Source organism: Aptenodytes forsteri, unplaced genomic scaffold (genome assembly GCF_000699145.1).
Source record: "Aptenodytes forsteri isolate BGI_AS27 unplaced genomic scaffold, ASM69914v1 Scaffold199, whole genome shotgun sequence".
In the NCBI taxonomy this organism is placed as follows: domain Eukaryota; kingdom Metazoa; phylum Chordata; class Aves; order Sphenisciformes; family Spheniscidae; genus Aptenodytes; species Aptenodytes forsteri.
In genome coordinates, this window is record NW_008795921.1 from 156,441 (window position 1) to 177,918 (window position 21,478).

The 21,478-nt window shown below is 45.1% G+C and overlaps 1 protein-coding gene across 1 annotated transcript in view; it reads right to left on the bottom strand.

The window, feature by feature from the left end:
• Positions 1–193: 193 nt before the first annotated feature.
• The window catches only part of SIAH3 (siah E3 ubiquitin protein ligase family member 3), a 49,867-nt gene continuing 28,582 nt past the window's right edge, over positions 194–21,478 (bottom strand). Inside the window, exon 2 of the mRNA XM_009284895.2 lies at positions 194–986. Within this exon, the coding sequence (XP_009283170.1) occupies positions 393–986 (594 nt within the window). The 3' untranslated portion in view covers positions 194–392. The remainder of the gene's footprint in view (positions 987–21,478) is intronic.

Sequence of the window (21,478 nt, forward strand, 5' to 3'; positions counted from 1 at the left end):
ATACTTTGCCTTTTACCAGGCACAGGGCCTCCTTAATACCAGGCAATTAGGCAGACAATGAAGGAAGCACATTTGCATAGCATGCTCAGACCAAAGGTTTCTGAGAGTCACCCCGGGTGCACTTTCCAGGAGAAAGTGTTGTTTCCAGTGTTGCTGGAGGGTGACAATAAATTGATTAGCCTCTTCAAAATTTCTCATAAAATTGTATTAACAAAACGGTAAATACATTACACAGAGACCGTAACCACAGGATGTTTACATAATGCCCACTGTGGACGAGTACTAAATACCATAAAAGACCTGAGACCCCCCCGAAAAGTCCGCAAGTTCTGGCTCTCACAAGGCAGCTAGAGCACCATTGTTTCTCCTCCTCCTCTTCTTCCTCTTTCCCCTCACATTTCAGCTTCAGCATTGTGAACTTTGCTGGTGGTTATTGCAATTCCTATCGCTAGGCTTCCGTTGTCGGAAAAGAGCTGAGCCAGGGAAGTGTTCAGCACAAGACAATCCCCATCCGAAATGACAGAGTCAACACACTCCAGTACCGACCTGGGGGTCGCCTCCCACTTAAGGCGCCTCTGGTTCCTGTTGAGCTCGAGCCGGTAGGTGAAGTTGTCGGCTTGGGTTGGCGTGCCGATCAGCATCATCGTAGCGAAGAACTGGGGGTGGCCTTCATACTTCTCCTGCTTCCTGAGGACCAGCAAAAACTGGTGGCCAAGGCAAGAGTGCATGATGATCCAGTCCGTGGGTGCAGGCAGGTGCATCTCCGTGGCCAGGAAGACAATCTCTGCCCCCTGAAGGATGTTGATGCGGTGGGTCTGCCTCAGGTGGGACACCACCACCTCCAGGTGCCCTTCCCATGGGCAGGAGAAGAGCGGGCATGTGCAGGGAACCAGCTGGGGGTCATGTACTGCTTCGTGGTGATGGCAGGGAGGGAGGACGCCTTGCTCCGCAGACGTCTGCGCAGCTGCACAGCGGGTCGGTGCATACTATGAGAAGAGAGAAATTACACGTGATAGCAGCTGGGCCAGGAACTGGTGCAGATATGCAAGGTGCAGACCCCGCAGACACCAGCCACCTAATACCCCACCTAAAACAGCACTGGTGGGAACGCCGGGAACTCAGAACTGCTGAAACCAGGCTGACATCAGGGGCAATCCAGGCCTGGATCTGCACAGCAAAAGGTGCTGGAGGTTGCCTTGTTCTCCAGGAGAAGAGAGAAACCATCTGAGCCATGATAAGTCACTTCAAATGAAAGTGATTTATGTGTTTAAAGAGCGATTTCATTAGTTTGGGGGAAAAAATCTGATTAAAAAGAAAAAAAAGCCCAACAAAGCAAGGACAGCATGGGGCATTTTATATAGTTAAAGCTCTTGCAGCTCAGAACAAGGAAATGAAATATGTATGGCTTTATTATTCTTTAATGAAACACACTGGAAAATACAGGCATTTCTCCTGAAACAATATGCTTTATAACACCCATAATTTGTGAAATAAAAGTCAGTTTTTATTGTATACGATGAATTCATTTTTTTTTTGGTCAATGTATTTGTGCTTAATTGATGCGCTTACCTCCATAAATCTTAAGTGGCTCTCAAAGGTGGATGGATGGCAAATTAAGGACATTTTTATACTAAAGTAAATTTGGATTAAGGTAGGGCAGCTAGCTGGAAAGGCAGCAGCTCTTGCAGAATAATTCCACATGAGGACTAGGAAGCAAACTGCTCTGCCTCTGTCAAGCGGATGTTGTTGAAGAGAAATGAGTAAGTCTTATTCAACCAAAAGTGTATCCATATGTAATGCTATTCAAGAAGAGTAATGGCTCTCTGTAATAACTCTGTGCGTAGACAAACCCTAAGGCACAGGCACGCCGGCCATGATTCATCCTACCCAATTTTAAGCATTTACTCCGGCCACCCGAGACGGAAACCTGGTTACCTTGGACCGCCTCTGCAGTCAATAGAGGGAGGCAGCCCTTCCCAGCGGCGGATTCAGATCTTAGCTGGAGTAATTCACCTCCTAAGGGTGGCACCGGCTGCCGCCAGAGTGACTAAGGATGAGATCCAATCTGTCTAGTTGTACCTAAATTTTAGATGCTTAAATGTAGGAGGACAATGTCTCCTTTGGAGATGCTTATAAGGAGTATAAGAATTAAGAGTACATATATATACACATACATTTTGCTTTAACATATGTTTTAGGAAGATTCATGTAACTCCCCAGATACTGCCCCACGGCTGCTTATTTTAACATATGTATCCAAAATTACAGGAACAACAGTATGGTTCTAAGATCTAACAGTTGTTCTCCTCCATGCCACATCCAAATCACAGCAGATTTGGGCTTTATTCAGCCATTTTTGAGCAGAGATTTGTTTTAACCAGGGGCAAGCATAGTCCCGTGTAATAGGTGCCAGATATGTTGCAAATGGTGCATTGTGTCATCTCTCTATCGATACCGTGATGCCTTTTATTACAACCTTGACGTGAGAGTAAGCGTTCTTACTGCATACAGTCTTTCCCCCAGAAACTGCACTTTTGCTTTCCAGGATGTTTTGGAAGGCAATCTCTTGGGTCAGCTGTCCCAACTCTCAGATGACCAGGGCTTCCCTGCCAACCAGGATGACAAAGTCCTGGATCTCCATTCAGGATTTCCATTTTGTCAGTAGCTGCCAAGGAATGTGATGGGCAGAGCAGGGTCGTGATTGCTGCTGCTGTGTAACGCATGGATCTTCCCAAGACACTGGGTGTCAAAGGGAGATGTTTCTTCTTCCTCTGACATTCGATATGAAGAATAATTGACTATTCAAGCCTTATTATTGAACCTTGCAGCTTTTTCCTGGGAGAATTATTACTTCAACAGTACTGTTCTACTTTTTCCTTCCTCATTATTTATTTGTTTTGCTGTATAAAATTCAAGAATGTAAACTTTCCAACAAGGTAATGAATTGAGGTCAGATAAATGACTATCATTGTCTGGGAAATAAAACAGGTCATTATAAACTAATGGAGGTTTGTGGCTTTAGCTGCCTGCTTATTGTGGTGGGATTGCTGGAGAGGACTGGTTCACACTTAATTCTACATTAATTTTTGCATCCCATTAGGATGAAAGTTATGGTTAATTTAAACTCTTTTGGTGAAGGAGGCTACTGCAATGGCAGATCGTAAAAGCCTTATAAAAAAATCCCTGAAATGCTAATTGCCTCATAAAATGAATTCTAATCTCCCAATCTAATACAGTGGGTGTGAGCAATTACTTTCTCTCACCAAACTGTTAATGCAACATTAGTGATTATACTAATTAAAACTAATGAACTCATACTCACATGCTGATAAACCTCTCAACCACTTGACAAGTTCCAGCCTTCTATCAGTTTTATTTAACTCCTCTTTAGGAAGATGAATCTTAAATTAACCTCTTGAATAACATTCAAAATTAGGTTTTGAAATGTGAAGCTTTATAGACTGTGTATAATTCCTCTCCAAAGATTACCAGAGTCAGAGAAACCATTTCCACTGAGGATGTAATTGAATTTAGAAATGCATTCTCCTAATTTGATAAGCATGGAGAGCAATGGTAGCTCATCCATCTAAATTGTATCCAAGGTAAGAAAATACAAGTATCTCCAAAAATCACTTTATGATAAGCACGTTTCTATGGCTCAGGAACTGGAAAAATAAATTACGATGAGCAATTTATTCAATGTATCTTTCTTCTTTCCTTCATTTGTGATTTTTTGTGTGTGTGTGCAAATAATTGAGAATTCCCTTTCACATCTCACATTTTTGAAACATTTCCATGAATCACTTCAGCAAAGGATTTTTGGTCTGACTTTGTTCAGTTCAGGTTTATTGAAAAATCTGGCAATCCAGCACAAACCACATGATCTATTTTTATTCTCTGACTAGGTGAGTATCATCTTCAAAATCTGGTTCTGAATTATTCAACATTCCTGTTTCTAAATTCTAAATTTTGTAATATTCTGAAAGAAATGGTTAAAAATTCCCTGTTTCTGTGAAAAAAAGTCTCACAGAAAACTATTATTTTACTTTTACTTTTGAGGTATGAGTGTAACTATTGGGGTGCCTGTGCCCTTGGTCTTTCATATGGTTGTGAATAGAACCTCTAAAACTGAAATGCAAAACAGGCATAAAATGGTCACCTTGAGTGCATTTAAATGCTTGAATAAATATTTATGAACATTTTTTCCCATGTTTAATCTGCTCCAGTATTTACTTTCCATCATTTATTGCCCGATTACCTAATAAAATTAGGTTTATTATGTTGTTGTGTCAGTCCAGTATTATTCTCAATTATCTTTTAGCCTGTTGGCCAATTTCAGTCAAATTTAACTGTGTGATAGAAGTCTCAAAGGCTTTAATTTTCAACCGGTTTTGTGAGAAGAGGCAGCAAGGTAGAGAAGTATGACCCTTTCGCGTCTCCAGGGAGGAACAGCTTGCCACGTGGGCAATATTACATTGTCAGATAGGAGAGAACCTAAACAACTGCAGTTTGATCCCAAATGTATTATAGACACCAGAGTACCCACATGAGACAATGTCTTTATGAACAGGAGAAAAGGCTTCAGCCAGAGTGCTCCTCATTAGACACAAGATAATCCCACCACAAGACACCAAACCGCAGGAAACCAGACCCTGCCGCTCACAGAAAAATTTCTTTTTAATGATGCAGCTTATTGCAGTGTAATTCTCTTTAAGAACAAGTCATTTGGCAAAGAGCAATTTATAAACACATGGTGCTTTTCTTATGGAAAAAAAAAAAGGTTATATTTGGACCCAGGACACAGGGCTTCTGGGTCCTGCCCCAGCCTTTCTACAGACTTTCTGCTAAAAATGCAACAAACCGCTCTAGGTGTGACTCATCTGTTCTAACTTTGATGTCTGAGGAGTAGGTGGCTAACTCCAAAGAATATCAGCTCCTTTTACAGCCCATGCAGAGCCCCGGAGTACAATTTACTTCATCCCACGAGATGCCAAAGGAACAATCCCCCGGACACCGCTCTCTACACGCAGCCAGGACCAAACCCATCCTCGGGGCAGACCCACAGAGGTTTTACTGGTTTCTAGACAAGGAGCAGAAGGGCGGCCCTATTTTGGCCAGGAGAGAGTTGTACCACTATGGGCTTCTCCTGCTGCACTGGAGACAATGCAGTCCGTGGAGAGAGAGATAGATGCCTGTTCACATGAGGGTGTAAATCCGTGGCTCCCTACCACCATTACACCTCCAGTCACCAGTGACTTGATAGAAAATCCAGGTGAAGGTCAAAGGGTAGATCCAAGGGGTAGAGATCTCCAAGATCTCCAAGAGGTAGAGAAGACACAAACATACCTCTGAGTCTGCAGCTGCAAAGCTGAGGCACCCACCCAGGAGGGAGGGCTTTGGTATTGCTCCTCATGCTCTGGGGGACTTTTTGTATTTTAACTTGCAAAGACTTTACGTCAACTATGGTAAAAATAGTTGAAACAGAGGCAGCAACTGACACTGCAGCCCTGCTGGCTGAGCTCCCGGCTCTGTGGGGTGCAGGCACTAGCTACACCATGATCCCTCAAGCCCTGCTTCTCTGCTGCACATTGGCACAGCTTCAAACAGGAGAGCAAAGGTGGCTGCTGCCCTGAGCAGCCAAATGTCTTGCCATTAAAGTCCTGACTTGCAAATGGGGAATTTGCTCGCTGCAAACTCCTCAGGGCTTGAGGGTTGAATCCAGTCCTCCCACCCCAAAGAAGAGGACTCAGACCCTGATGATCTGGAGTAAAAGGAGGATGAGTAGCACTGCCTCATTATAGAAGAATAAATGCTGCTCAGGTCTTCAGAGTGAAGGTTAAATGTTACCTTTCTGCACTTTCCAGTGTTCCCCAGTGCTATACTGGGAGTCTGGATGCCTCATTCATACTTTTACTTACAGTAATGCACATATGTGCAAAAAATCAGCCTTTTACACACCCATGAACAGTGCAGCGTATGCTGAGGAGATCATCCCAAGGAGTGAGGACAAGGACTTGTTTGCTGCCCAGTCAATAAGGCTTTCTGACAGCAAAGCAGATGCGGTGAATAATCACCCTTTTCCAGACACTATGTGAAGTGTCACATTTTATCCAGTGATCACACACAACTTTGCAAACACTCATTAATTCACCCATGGGCTGGGCTATTTGCTTGGGGAAGTCAATGGTGTAGTCTGACAGCCATCACAGTAGAGCTTCAGAGCAGGGTCACACGGAAGATGGCGGAGATGAAAATAAAGCCGTCAGACATGCCAGCCAGCCTGAACTAGCAGAGAGTGCTCCCTCTCTACCCCAGTCCAGCTTTAGCACGCCCTGAGATGCAGCAACCTAATCCTCCTCCCAAGAGGGAACCCATATCTGCTCCTTCTGTGGATCCAAACTCTTTCTTCCTCAGCCACAGCTTTCTTGGTTGGATTACAGGAGACTTGGTAGGAGCCGTGCATGTTCATGGCAGCTGTGACCTTCGGTGGGAGCCAGGGGTTGAGAGGGGCCGTGCTCACACCTCCTGTTACAAACCCACCACCTGTGCAAACGCTGCCTCCTGCTACGGCTGACCCTACTCTGAGATCCAGTTTCCTATCATGTATAACTCTGTAAAACTTGTGTTTTTTGGGATAACACCTGATTCAGGATGACTTTAAAATATATATTAAATTATATATGCACTTATGCAAACAGGTATGTATTTATATATAGACTCATAACACTTGCAGGTCTGTTTAAAATGTTTCTGAGTGGGGAAAAAATGCAGTGGGGAAACCCACATTGTTTTGTCCAGCTTAAACCATTCTGGTACCTTTGTTATTTTAAAGAGTTCTCTGTGGGTGGGACTTGGGGGAGGGAAGCCCATGCATTTTGACTATGAGCTTATTTTTGCTGTCCTTGTGAAAATAGTCCCAAACTTGAGACTGCATATTTTTTTAAAAACTGTCTCTAGGAGTTCATTTTTTCTTCTATGAGGTTCATTGCTGTGGCTGTGTCTGTTTGTGTATCACAGGCATCTGTCAGCTGATACCTATGATGTTGAGCTAAGGTACAACAGCAGTATTATTTCCCAGTTTAGGGTCAAGGAATTTAGGCACAGAGAGATTAATGATCCAAGTGTACTGACCATATTTTGTTGCCCATCTTATATCACACAACACCTGATTTTTCATAGTAGAATTGCCTCACAGAGCACTTGATATTTTCAAAATCCAGCCTCCATTAACCTCAGATGCAGCTACAAGTGATCAAACTATCCGCAAATCAGGTCTAAGGCTTTAGGTTGAGCAACTGGGGAGCAGAGATCATCTAACTAGAAGCTATCCGTGAACAGCTTGCTGTAAATGACTCTCCAGTATCATGCAGGGCTTTCCAGGCAGAGGCATGAATGGACTCCAGCTCTCCAGGGCAACGTGGTCTTCCTCCCAGCTACAGGACCTCCTTGCTAGCCTGCCATCACTTATCTCATCTCCTCCATCACCCTACGTGTGACAAGGGACAACAAGGGATGCAGTCACCCCGTAGGTAGGTGAGCAACCTGGAAACATGCCATGAGAACTTGGTGGATTTTTTGCTTTGACCTACAGATTTCTGCAGGCAAGGAGGGACCCAGACCTGCAGCTTTGGGATGCTTTGAGTGAGAGCTCCATGGCAACTTTCAGGGTTTCTGTTGAAACAAATGGGCTTTTTCTTTGCCAGTGAAATGTGCCATTTGTTCAGTTTTCTTACTGTCTTCCTCCTCTTCTCTGGCTTCTCAGGGTCTGATTGCTTCTTTTCATCTGTATGGAAACTGCCTCCAATAATTTTCTAATTCCCAGCTTCTTTCTGCCTCATAAAAGCTTTGCCACCCACTAACATCCACCTCCATGTTACTTACACCCACCACACAGGGACAGATGCTCAAAAGAACTATAAAGGTGACATGAAGAAACTAGTGAGTCTTTTAATTCTGGTCTTCATTTAATTTCTCTTCTGCTATTTTTTAGTATGCTAATGAGATTTTGTAAATCTCTCAGATGAAAGAAAAGAGAAGGAAGGAAAAAAAAAAACCCTCAACCTATTTCTTCAAAAGCTGTACTTCCATATCTGAAATTAAGAAGTCCAAGCCAGGGCTCATGTTGGGGATTTATTTTAAAATTTTAATTACACAAAATCCTATTCATTATGAATGCATCAGTTGAATTTCTTAAGTACTGAATATTAGTTGCAGCTTTGGCAGTGGAAGGATTTGTTTTCCCTACTATCAAATGGCAGCGAGAGGACAACTTCAAGCTCATTTTGCTAATCTCACTTTGCAACATAATCAGGCGTGACTTGGTGACACAGCGCATGGGATATGTTAATGGCTGTCCTCGTGCTAATTACAGACCTCTGAGCGTGCAGAGAAAATGCTGCTTTAGTACATGTCCACACTGTAACACCAGACTTCTCTGTATCAGTGGACCCTGAATTTTAGATGAAACCACATATTTTTAGAAGTATTTTGGAAAAAAGGAATTTGTTTTTGTGGTTGATGTAGCAAAAATATGTTACAGCATTTTAAATGTATCCCAGATGGAAAGAAGGACATTATTCTCAAATTAAAACTCCTTGCTTGCTTTTCAAAAATCAGGGTTTTCAACATAAACTGTCATGCAGTCTTGAAGTGCAAGCAAAAAATATCAAGAAACTCGACATTCTTCAATATATTGAAAACAATATAATTATAACGAACTATAAACAGGATCCATACTAAAGCATTTCAGTCTCGTAGATGCTTTCTGAGAGAGATCTAAGCGTAGACACCAGCAGAGTGGAGCAAGGTCACGCTCTCCAGCTCTACTGCTTTAAAACCAAATTGGATGAACCATTCCCAACCCATGTGGGAGGACACCGAAACTTCCTGTGTTTCAGGCTGAAGGGAGATGCACCACCTCGCTGACCCTCAGCCAAAGCGGCAAATGGGTCACAGACACCCAGACAAATGATCTCGGTTTAGCTGCTGTGTTTGCTGGATTTTACTCTGTGGCTAACCTGAGATCACTTTCTGTGCTTTCTTTGAGGAATAAAATACATTGAGTAGATACAAGCATAACCATGCACATGGGCAATTCCTGTGGAGCATCTGGCACAGTTATTTGCTAGCCAAAATAAATGAAAAGCATGGAGATGAAATGGATGAAATGGAAGCATCTGGACCTGCGGAGGTCTGGCAGATTGGCAAGTTGATCTGCATCATTTGCTCTGGGGTAATTGCCCTGTGCCTGCTCCAAGGGCTTAACCAAGGATGAATCTTAGCTTTAAGATCTGTAACAACAGAAAAAAGGCATCCTGGCTTTGAGTAAAGACAGTATGAGACCATGACTGTGGGAACGCACAGGACCAGACATGCTTGTAGTGTCTGCAGCATCCTTGCTTGGTCAGTGCAGGTTTATCCTATACCCATGCTCACTACCCTCACCCACGTTGCCTTTCTGCTCTCTGTTACTTGGGTTTGGGACACCCTGACAGAAACATTGGCTTCCTGGAAATTTTGAAGGGCTTTTAAAACTAAGGGGAACAATAGAAGACAATGAACTGCTCCTGTTCCTCAAGGAGAAGCCCATGAGGGTGCTCTTCCAAGTACCATTTAAGCCTTTGCAGAGGCACTGAAGCAAGGAGCTGAACTGAGGCTGTTTTGGTTGTGCAGGAGCCGGTGTCCCCACCATGACTGTGCAGGGAGCAGAGACAGACTCTGCCTCGACCACAGGGAGCCTCCCTGAAGTGCAGACGGCTACTGGGGACAAATCCAGAGCCCGGGTCCTGAGTTACAGCCACCATCAGCAACAGAGGTGGAAAGGGTGGGCAGCTGCAGGTCAGAAACATGGGCTTCCTCCTCTGCTGGTAGTTTAGAGATAATCTGATCATTACCTTCTCTATTTCAGTTCTGGGGGACCCTGAACCTCCTCCTGGCAGACTGCCCAGCCTCACAGAGGGGCTGTAGCCACTACGGATACAGAAGAAGCCAGGCTGAAGAGTGGGAAGTGCTCTCAGGACCTGATTTGCTACTTGAATTCCCTTTGTTGCATTTTAGGACCGGGCACAATGCAGTGACAACAAACCATAGTACAGAGTATTTGATGTTGCATTGCAACTGCTGAGGCACTGGGGCATGGAGAAGTTTACCCTCTTCTTGGATTAGAAGAAGATTTTATACCTTGTTTAAGCAAGGGTGATGCCTCTAAACACCATCCCCTTTGGCCACACAGGGAAAATATTGGAAGCCAAGGCACATGCTGTCAGCTCTTGCTCCAGAAGGGCGGTGTGTAACCACTGTTTATCGCCAGATCGCTCATGAGGCAATGCTGGTTGCGGCTCTGGGTGATGTAGTGAACGGCCAATGTATGTAAAAAGAGATAATCCAAAATGTAGAATTATCTCAAGATTCACTTCATCCTTTATCCACTTTGTATTTTGTATAAAGCCTGTTAACAAAGTGCAAAACCATTATAGGCTTTAATTAAAAGCAAAGTGATAAAGTAGTTCAAGGCTGCATCTGTTCTGTCTGAGAGGGGAGGCAGAGTTCACAAAAGCCCTATATCTGACCTGTTGATTTTGTGTTTTACATTCACACTGAGGAAGAAATTAATATGGAAAAGAAAAAAAAAAAAGAAGAAATTATTGCCCACTGTGCTCATAAACTTTCCAGTTCAGACTGGCTCTAATAACTCATCATCCAATATTCATTTACAAGTTACTACAGTAACAGCATGTCTCCAAGAGGAGCAGATTTGCTGGTGTCATCTGAGATAATTAGACCAAATCCACCCCGAGACAATCAAAATGCTTCCCTTCCATCAGGCAACCTCCAGCTATCACAATTATACGACATTTAAATTTACTAACTGCTCTTTCAGGAACGCACCCTGGGAGTGCCAAAGGATGGCACAAACATTACTGGTCTGCTGGAAGGAGAGAAGGGATGAGGTAGTGATAGTTGAGCAAGGCCGCAACCTCTCTTGGTGGGACCCATGTCTCCAATCCCATCCACACACACCTCCTGGACAAGGATTTGCTCTATGGTCTACGTCACATTGCTCTTGCAGCTGGCATGGGATAATGAGCAATTAAGCCTACGCCAGGCAGGTCACAGCTGAGTTCAGATCCTGGGCTGCGGCCACGTAGGTGGAGAAGGGAGGGAGCACAGGGCACCCAATGCTGCTGACACTGGCTCCCTGTCCTGTCTCATAGGCTGTGCCCGTGCCTACATCTCTGTAACAATCACTTAGCAATGTATCAGCCATAAGATACTCCTCATTTTTGGCTAGGACTTTCTCCTGAGAACTGTGTCTGGGGGAATGCAAGAGTGGCTTAAAATCACATCTCCCTCCTGCTGAGGCACTGCTGGTATCAGCGAGTGACGGGCATCTCAAACCCATCCACAATGGCCTGGTGTGGTGGAGGTCACGCGCAGGTTTCAGGAGCATTAGGAAGAGAAGAGGGGAAAACAAATTGTGCCGAGCTCAAACTAACTCTCCTTTCCCCTACACACCCCTGCACCTTCTCCACTAGTGACCTAACCCTGAGCTTTCAGCTTGCCCTTGCTCTGGGTACCTGCAACACGAGTGTGGCGTTGAATGAAAAATGTCTCCCTGTTACAAGACAACACAAAATTCATCATTATTCCACTGTCAGCTGAAAGTGTGGCTTGAGTTTGTGCAGTCAGTCTTAAGAAAGGGAAAAACTGCAAAGCAATCCAGAAAACCAATGAGAGCCATTAGCTTTGGGCATGAAAAACAAACTGCAAGTCTGGGGAAATTTTTTTAGTTTGTGTAATGTATGCTGCTGCTTCATTGATATATTCTTTGCAGTAAGGAAAGGGACATTTTTGTGGGAACATTTGGCTTGCGTCATAAATACTTCTTTTAATTTTGTGCAAATCGTAGCCTGTTCCTTCTTCTTCCTCCCCCTCAAATTCTCAAAGAATAGTTCTTCTAGAAGTTTTCTTCACATGGGGAGGATGCAGGTAGAAACAAAGAACAGAAAGGGAGGTTCAGCTTAGCCAGAGAAGACAATGTTCCACCTACAGCAAGAAAATTATCTCTATTAATAGAGTGAAAGTTTAAAGGGTTTTTTTTGAAGAAAAAAAAAAAACAACAAAAAACCTGCTAAGTTAACATTCATGGTTATGGAAAGGTAATGTATTGACAGCCCCCAAGTTTGCAGTGCTCTGCCTGCACAAAGAGCAGAGCACAGAGAACAACAGCGTTCATTTTTTCCCCAGCCTGCCCTCTCAAAATGCCTCAGATCTGAGACAAAGAAGAGGAGGAGAGGTTAAGTCAGTCTCCGCGCTGCCCCTCCTGCAGTACTGCCCTTTTGGGGAGGGAATCCTCTGGTATCCCGTAGCCCACCAGCACCTCTGTTCTGACCTTGTGTGCTACCAGCAAGAGGGATCAGAGAATCACAGAATGGCTGGGTTGGAAGGGACCTTTAAAGATCATCTAGTCTAACCCCCCTGCCATGGGCAGGGATACTTTCCACTAGATCAGGTTGCTCAAAGCCCCATCCAACCTGACCTTGAATGTTTCCAGGGATGGGGCATCCACAACTTCTCTGGGCAACCTGTTTCAGTGTCTCACCACCCTCATTGTAAAAAATTTCTTCCTTATGTCCAATCTAAACTTACCCGCTTTCAGTTTAAACCATTGCCCCTTGTCCTGTCACTACAGGCCCTGGCAAAAAAAAGTATATCTCCATCTTTCTTATAATCCCCCTTTATATATTGAAAGACTGCAATAAGGTCTCCCCAGGGCTTTCTCTTCTCCAAGCTGAACATCCCCAATTCTCTCAGCCTTTCTTCATAGGAGAGGTGTTCCATCCCTTTGACCATTTTTGTGGCTCTCCTCTGGACCCGCTCCAACAGGTCCGTGGCTTTCTTGTGCTGGGGATCCCAGAGCTGGACATAGTACTCCAGGTGGGGTCTCACCAGAGAGGAGTAGAGGGGGAGCATCACCTCCTTCAACCTGCTGGCCACGCTTCTTTTGATGCAGCCCAGAATATGGTTGGCTTTCTGGGCTGCAAGCACACATTGCTGGCTCATGTCCAGTTTTTCATCCCCAAGTCCTTCTTTGCAGGGTTGCTCTCAATCCATCCATCTCCCAGTCTGTATTGATACTGGGGTTGCCCCGACCCAGGTACAGGACCTTGCACTTGGCCTTGTTGAAGTTCATGAGGTTCACATTGGCCCACTTCTCGAGCCTGCCAAGGTCCCTCTGGATGGCATCCCGTCCCTCTAGCGAATCGACTGCACTGCTCAACTTGGTGTCATCCGCAAACTTGCTGAGGGTGCACTCAATCCCACTATCTATGTCATTGATGAAGATACTAAATAGTATCAGTCCCAGTATGGACCATTGAGGGACACCACTCGTTACTGGTTTCTACCTGAATATTGAGCCATAGACTGTAACTCTTTGGACACTGCCATCTAGTCAATTCCTTATCCATCTAACAGTCCATCCGTCAAACCCGATTACCTCCAATTTAGAGGTAAGAATGTTGTGGAGGACTGTATCAAAGGCCTTACAGAAGTCCAGGCAGATGACATCCATAGCTCTTCCCTTGTCCACTGATGCAGTCACTCCACTGTAGAAGGCCACTAAATTAGTCAGGCATGTTTTGTCCTTGGTGAAGCCATGTTGGCTGTCTCTAATCACATCCCTGTCTTCCATATGTTTCGACATCTTCCAGGAGGATCTGCTCCATGATCTTACCAGGCACTGAGGTGAGGCTGACTGGTTGGATATCACCAGGGGATGACAAAGTTGTTCATGGGGAAACCATGAACAATCCAGAGGCTAGAGACCTGTCACCCAGAAGAGCCGCAGCTCCTGGAGACTAGTTATTTTCAAAGTCGGGGAGGCTCTTGCTGGAAATCCATTGGCGTAGGCTGTGCAGCTCTGGCTGCAGCATCACAAGCTCTTTCTATTGGCTCTGGTCTCTCTGGCTCTCCATCCTAAAATTTCCTCTTTCAGTGCAAGTGTTGCATTGGAGAAAGGGAGCAGAGGTGTCACATTTCTTATGCAAAGCCATTCTTGCACTTTAATGTCCCCCCTCACACCCTCACTTGTTTTGTGGGAACGTTTTATGTTTTAACTTCAGCCAGGTCCTCCCCATGCAGGCAGCTTAATACATGTTCTTATAAACTTGTCTGGCTGTACAATACTGCATACCTTGCACATCATAAAAGTGAATAATTGTACAACTATTCTGATACACTTATGGGTTTTGAGGATTTGAGAATGGAGTGGATTTTTTTTTTTTTTTTTTTTTTTTTTTGGTTTTTCAGCTTTCTATAGAGAGCTTTTTATAGAGCTTTCTGTGTGACATGTTATTGAATAAGATGACAGACCACTCATTTCATCACATCAAAGGCGTTTCAGCCTTTCTTTCCCAGGACAAACCTCTCTCCTTCTTCCCAAAGGGCTGTCAGGGCTGGAGGGAGGAAGTGCGGTGTCTCGGGAGTGGGACACCAAGGGAAGGCCTGCTCCCCATCTCTCATGCTGCAATGTTGCTTACCTCCTCCCCAGGCCAGTGTGCATGTGTGCAAGAGAGGGCACGGCTTCACCACCCAGGGCTCAAGCCACTGAGCTCCCGGCTGCAGTCCCGGCTCCCTGTCAGGATGTGACCCTGGGGTGAACAGCATGGCTTTGCCGCAAGGAACTGCACGCCCCTGTGGCAACCTGAGTCAGTTGGGATGGGCATTACCGCCATTTCTGGTTTTGTATAGGGCTAGGAGAGCTCTGGGCAGACCTCTGGGACCAGGCTTAACAAGCGGAAATGGCTGTGTGGTGTTTTGTGCAGCCTGTCAGGCCAAAGCCATGAATCCCGTGTGTAGTTACTGCAAGAGAGATACCCACACGCCCAGGAGGAGCCACTCAAGTGTTTCTGAAACTTCTCAGGCAGCTACTTTTTCAGTGAAGGCTGTTAGGCACCTTCATGCCTCTATCAACATAGCTTCCATCTGCCTTTAAAACCCTTCATTTCCCTCCTTTCCACCCTATGAGCATGCAGTGATGGCTCACCCTGCAATTTCCAAATCCACAGAGAGTCCATGCTAACTCGGAATAATATCTTTTAGACCCACAGGGCTTGCAAAGCCTTCAAGGAGAAGGATAGCATTACTTAGCAGAAGAAACACCTGTGACAAACAACCAGATAAATTTTGGGTGGGGTTTGTCTCACCTAAATGTATATGTCTAAAAGATAGACATGTTCAAATCTGAGCTACTCACCTGAAGCTCCCTTAATAATGGAGATAAGATGTACCTCCACGGAGCAATTCATCACCCCTATCTTGAACATCTCCATCTTCAGGGAAAGATGCAATTACCATGCAGCACCTACAGGAGATGTTCACTTCTCTTCCATGGCTAGAAGTGGAGCTGGGGTCACTGGCCCTAAATTGGATGTCAGACTTGAAAAGTTTCACCACATTCAGTGCAGCAGGAAAGTCACGACTTGGAGTAGCAAAGGGTGTCAGGAGACAGCTGCTGTGACTGTTTAATGGGTGATTATGAGCTGCCTATTTGCCTAATGCAGAAAATCCCTTGAGCTGACACATTTTCTTCCCAGCTAAGGGCTGGTCATCCTAATTTTCAGGCCTCTAGATTTAACAGTGAAATAAAACTAATTTACAGCTCTTGCCATTAGGAGGACAAATTTCATCTCCGTCCTTCGGGTGAGAGGCACTATAACAAATGAATGATTACTGACCCATGATACCTATTAGAGATTGCAGTTGGGTCATCTCATTTGTTGTTTTAACACAAGAAATTAAGAGCCCTAGCAGGGCTGTCACAAAAATTGAATTGATAATGAGATGAACACTGCCTTTACCAGAGGCTCTTTCTAGAATTACATGCAGGAAAAGCTCAGCAACAAGAGGACCTTGAGCCGTGGGCCTGAATCACGGAGCCCAGCAGGACTTTCAGCTTGCCCTGGCTTCCTCCCATTGCTACCTGGGAGTGCAATCTAGCTGCCACACGTCGGACTTCATACAGACAAAGGAGCAGTTAGCCATGTACTTGCTTGGCCCTTTTCCCGCCGTTGCTGCCTGCAGCTAAATTGCCCACCAAAGAGGTTTTGAATCAAAAAGGGGGTCAGTGGACAGGACAATTTGCTCCCAACAGCAGCTGCTGTGGCAGACTCCTGTGCGCTTAGCCTGATGCTGATTGCAGACCGGTCCCTGCTGCCAGGTAACAAAGCTGGTCTCCTTCAAAAGCATCCTCAGTGCTGGGAAACAAATATCTTTCAAGTTTTAGGGGAAATACTGAAGAACATCATGGATAACCTGACTCTGAGCTGTGTGAAGGCAAAATTAGACCCTAGCAGTCCTGCAGAGTCTCAAGCTCAAGACATACATATTTGGCTTCTGCTCAGACCCTCCTGCCCCTAGACTGAGGGGGCTGTACATCATGTATGTGTAGCTCAGCACCACAGTGCCTGTCCCAGTCTGAGACTGTGCTCCAGCTGCACCCTGGACCCTCAGATCTGCCAACAGCCTCTGATCTAGCAGCATTGCTCCTTCCTGCAACCTACGCTGACACACCGGGCATTTCCCACTGTGTGACACGGTGCCCTGGCATTGTCTCATGTATCGAAGGAAAGAAAATTGTAAGATTTAACTGCCACTTAGCTACTAGCTAGTCATTAGTTGACTAGTTGTTCCTTTTTCTGATCTAACATAGGATGGAAAACTGTCCTATTACCCTTAGTTCATAGAGGTCTGGTTAGTGCATCCACACGAAGAGAAAGTACTCAGAGCAGTATCTTACCCTTACTTTGTGGAGTTGGGTTATATCTTTCCTCTCCACGTTGGGGTTTCAGCTTAGCACTGGATGGAAAGAAATCAGAGCTATAACTCTTTCTTCTACAGCAGAGAAGCAGAGCAGCAGAGCTGACTGTCCTGTTTTCATGGTCTCAGAGAAGCACAAACAGGAGGGTCTGCAAGGTTGTTGTGTGCAGCTATACGGCAAGACCGCTTCAGATTTAGACCATAGCCCAGAAGTTAAATGATCAACGAAGGACTTAATATCTTCACTGCTTTTCTCCATCCACAGCCACTTAGGCCAGCGCACTCCAGCACGGAACAGGGCTGTATGAAGACAACTCCTCCACCACTGCAAACCAGAGCAGACCCAGTACTCACCAGCTTAGGATGCAGATCATTAACCTCATCCCTGCTTGGAGTCTTGTCAGCACTGGTGAGAGCAGCTAACTTCAAGGCAGGCAGTGGAGAACCTGTTTCCACAGAAAGTGCTGATGCAGTTACAGTGGGAAACCTCCCACTCCCTTTCCATTGCTGCAGTCCCAACTCATTCACCACAAATGCTCTTTCCCCAGAGCTGCTTTGTCTCTCTGGTGGACCTGGGGTTGCGAGGTCAGCATTACAAAGTCGGACCTGCAAGTCACATCTCCATTTTGCTTCCCATGTGAGCTTTCTCCTCATTTATTCCTGCTGCCTCTTTTACACTAAGATCTGCTTTATCTTTTGGGCTTGCTCCAGCACCATTTGCTAAAATTATATCAAGTATTGATTGGTAACAGATATATTATGTGGGCAATGCTATTGAGGATACATTAAGTAAATGGAGGAGCAGGCCCATGCTGCTTTCTTCCTTTCACTCTGTTGCTGTTTATCAGAATGGCAACGAGCAGCAGCAGAGATGTACAGGATCTGAATCAGCCACAGCTTAAACTGATCAGAGATCATCCAAATTAATAGGTTATCGAGAAGATTCGGTGTTGTGTTGAATAGCTGTGGGCCTGGTACTGCCTGTGGTTACACAGTAGTTACATGGATGATCTTGTGAAATGAGAATGGTTCAAGGAAAAAAACCTTGTGCTTCAAGAACCTCAACATTGTGGTGGTCTGCCATACTGCTCCTTGTTTCATTTTCACTTATCGCTCAATATTTTATTTCCTTCTGTACTTAGAAAAGTGCCAAGCACTAGTGACAGTGATGGCTGGCTAGTATTTTTCAAGCCGTGCAACCCAGGCGGTGAAGTAGAAGGGACAGTAAGAGAACAGGAAGGGGGAAACACAGTCACAACTCCAGCTGATGGACATCAAGGTGACACTGGCAGAAAATGAGAGGAAAGTGAATGTTTCAGGATGAGAAATTGAGGTAAAAAAGAGTTTTAAACAGCAAATTTACACTAAGATATGGAGCAAGGTAAAGTACAATTCTTTCTTAACAGTCAAATGTGAAAATGAGCATCAGTGACAGCAGTATCAACATGAACTGACTGGCAAATGCCCTTTTGCTGGAGTTCCTTGCTACTGGCCTTACACAGGTGACTGTAGTTAAAGGAATGCAGGCTGAAAAATTAGAGTAGCCTGTATGTGAAACAACATCAGCTAAGCCATCTGAAGCTGTAGAGCGGCAGAGTTATAGCTAAACTTCCTTCCCAGTTCAGTCTGTCGTTGTCCTGATTCTGGCATCACTTGGCTATTTCTCTCTCCACTGCCTGTAAGGGGAGTTGAGGCTGAATAAGCCAAGCTCAGATGCAGACATCTGGTTTTCAGATCCTACACTCAGCTGAGACAAATTCCACCCTGCTCCTGCCTTGGCTCCTGAGCTTCCTGGTCACCCTCAGCCCTTTGATTCTGTCTCTTTTCTGATCCATCTTCCTGGCCCTGCACTGGCTTGTCCCCATGTTGCCTCAAACATGGCCCTCTTGTTGTCCCCATGTCCTTCTTCAGTTTAGTGCTTTTATGAATTTAGGCTCTCCTAATAACATCTCTGCTCTCCCCTGAACTCTGCCCTAACTGAGCCATGAGACAGAACCATCAATACCCCACACTAACCCTAGACTGCTTTCAGGATCTCAGCTAGCTGGAGTACCTCCATGCCCTTTCTTTGCCGTATGAAGACGTACCTTGATACTGACCCTGTAGCTGAAAAACTCTATAACACCTCATCCCTCGTGTGAAAAACTCCATGTGGCAAAGCAAGCATCCCTTTTTTAACTATGGCTTGCAGCCTTTAAAGGACAATGATGCACAGGTCTTATGTGCAAGGCCTAAACGGCCAAATAAAGGAGGTCTAGGGACAGATCTCTGGTCCCAAGCTCAGGTGACACAACCTGGCTTAGAGACAGACCTTTGCTGAAGGGAGACAGGGTAGTCTGAACTCATGCCAAGGAACAAGTGATGCAGGTGGTCAAGGTCCAGACCTCAAACCCAGACCTCATCTCTAATTTATCAGCCTTTATACAGGTCAATAAAACAGGCCAGGAGCCATTCCCTGGCCCTGAAGACAAGTGGCATAGCTTGTGTCCATGTGGTTCAACTCGCCTCTCACACAGGGTGGCTTCTGCGTTGTGCCTGGTTGGAACAATCCCAAATCTCTCCGAGCCCGTCAAGGAGAGTGCTTGCTGGCATGGGGCAAATCCAGGGAGACTGCTGGCCATCACACAGCATGGATGATTGCAAGTTGGTGCTATGGTCTTGGCCTGCTGCGGCTTGGTGGATACAGCCTTACCCAAATTTCCTATGCCCAGAGGTGACTCAGCTTGCACAGGCGAGAGGCAGAAATTCACATCAGGGGAGTTCATGTGCTGCTTCCCAAGCCCTTGAAGGTTAATGGTTGCACAGAGTCTGTCATCCCTCAGGGACATCTTTTGGCACTTTTCCTAAACACTCAGTCATTGGGAAGGGAAAATAATAAGCACTTTCCCGTGGAAGGCTTTTTCTTTTGGCATCTTATGTCAAGATGCAGTTACATGTCAGCTACGTGTTTGTTTTCATAAGGCACTATGTAAAAAACATGTCTTCCTTCAAGCGCACGTTGTGTCAGCAGCTCTTTTGGACCGATTTCAACTCCTCAGCTGTACCGCAGCTCTTCTACGGCTAGAAAAGGGCATTCAGGCTTTACCTTCCCTGTCAGCTGAAGAGTCACACCGCTCTGCAAACTGCCCTTGAAATCAATGTGGTTGCTATATTAGAAATACTTAGCACATAAATTGTAGGACATGGAGGCAGTGCATGTTACAAGGCATGATAAGCATGAAGTGAACCTGCTGTACAAGCTCATTTCAAAATCTAGCACAGACTCCTTCCTCTCCCACCTGCTTGGTTTAGAGCTTTAAGGGGGGGTGTGCTTGTGAGGGTACACGGCTAACCCCATCCAAACTCCAGTCAGCAAGAAATGGGGCTGAGCTTTCTCACACATTATATTTTTTTTTATGCTGATATGCCCACACTGCAGGTTTGATGGTAAAATGAACTTTCCCACCTAATTTGTGCACTTTTGCCTGAATCTGAGGATGTTACTGGATGGGCAGTGGTTAAAGAACAGTAAAACAGGAATGGAAGTGGCATACCTACATTTCAGTAGGTGCTCCACAGGGCTTGATTGGGTACACACTCATAAATAATAATAAATGGGCACCTTATCCTAGAATAGTGAGACAGCGAGGGAAAGAATGGGAACTATCTGTGCAAGTTTTCATGTGCCCAGGCATTTGAAAGCCAAGGAGACCACGGTAAGGATGCATCCAGAAGGTGGTTTTGTTTCCAAGCCCACCAAGGAGAGCTATATCTATGCATGTAACTATTAAAGGCATATCTTCTGTGTTCACAAACCCGAGCCTATAAAAAGACAAGCTCGTTTACCAGGGAAAGTCTCTCTCTGTGAAAAACCTAAAGGCTTTTTAGACGTGCCAAATTGATTTCTTTGTCTTCAAGTACGAATATCAATTAAGCTGAGGTTATGTCCTAGCTTAAAAGCAGGGTGAGATTTATGTGAACAATCAGTTTCAGTTACAGGGAATTAATCTTAAGTGTATAGTACGGGCATAGGAGTGCATTACTTTCCTTCTATGTCATTTGTTTCCTGATACTGGCACTATGGAGCAAGGGTATCTCAAGTAAATTTGGCTTCTCATTATACATCCAAATCCCATCAGCACAACTACAGACACCTGGCGAAGGGTCACATTCAGTTGAACATGCTCAGCTGTGTGCAGGTGACATCATGTTTCAGTGGAGACACCTCAAGGTTTTGTAGACGTTGCTGGTAGAGGAGCCGTGGCTCCAGGGAGAAGAGCAGATGCTGAGCAGCCAGAACAGGTCTCACTTGCACTGCAGTGGTGCATTTCTCACTTGGCTGCTTTACTGTACTATCACCCTCATTATTTTTGCTATTATTATTTCTCTAGCACTGAGCACAATAGCTACCTTGAAAAAAGGACTGTACAGAAAGGGTGAACTGCTATAAATCCAAATCCTTAGCTGAACAAAGCCAGCATAGCTCCTCTGCAGCCATTGCACCTCCGCTATGAAGCTGCGCTGCTAGGAGCAGGGAGACACGGGGACAGCAGAAGCTTTCACAGTTTGCATGCTGACGTGAGGGAAGATAAATTTAGGATCCAGTCCTAGTTTTTCTGGATTGTGTTTTACAGGAGACAGTCAGTAGCTAAAAGAAACCAGGCTGCAGTTCACTGTTTCC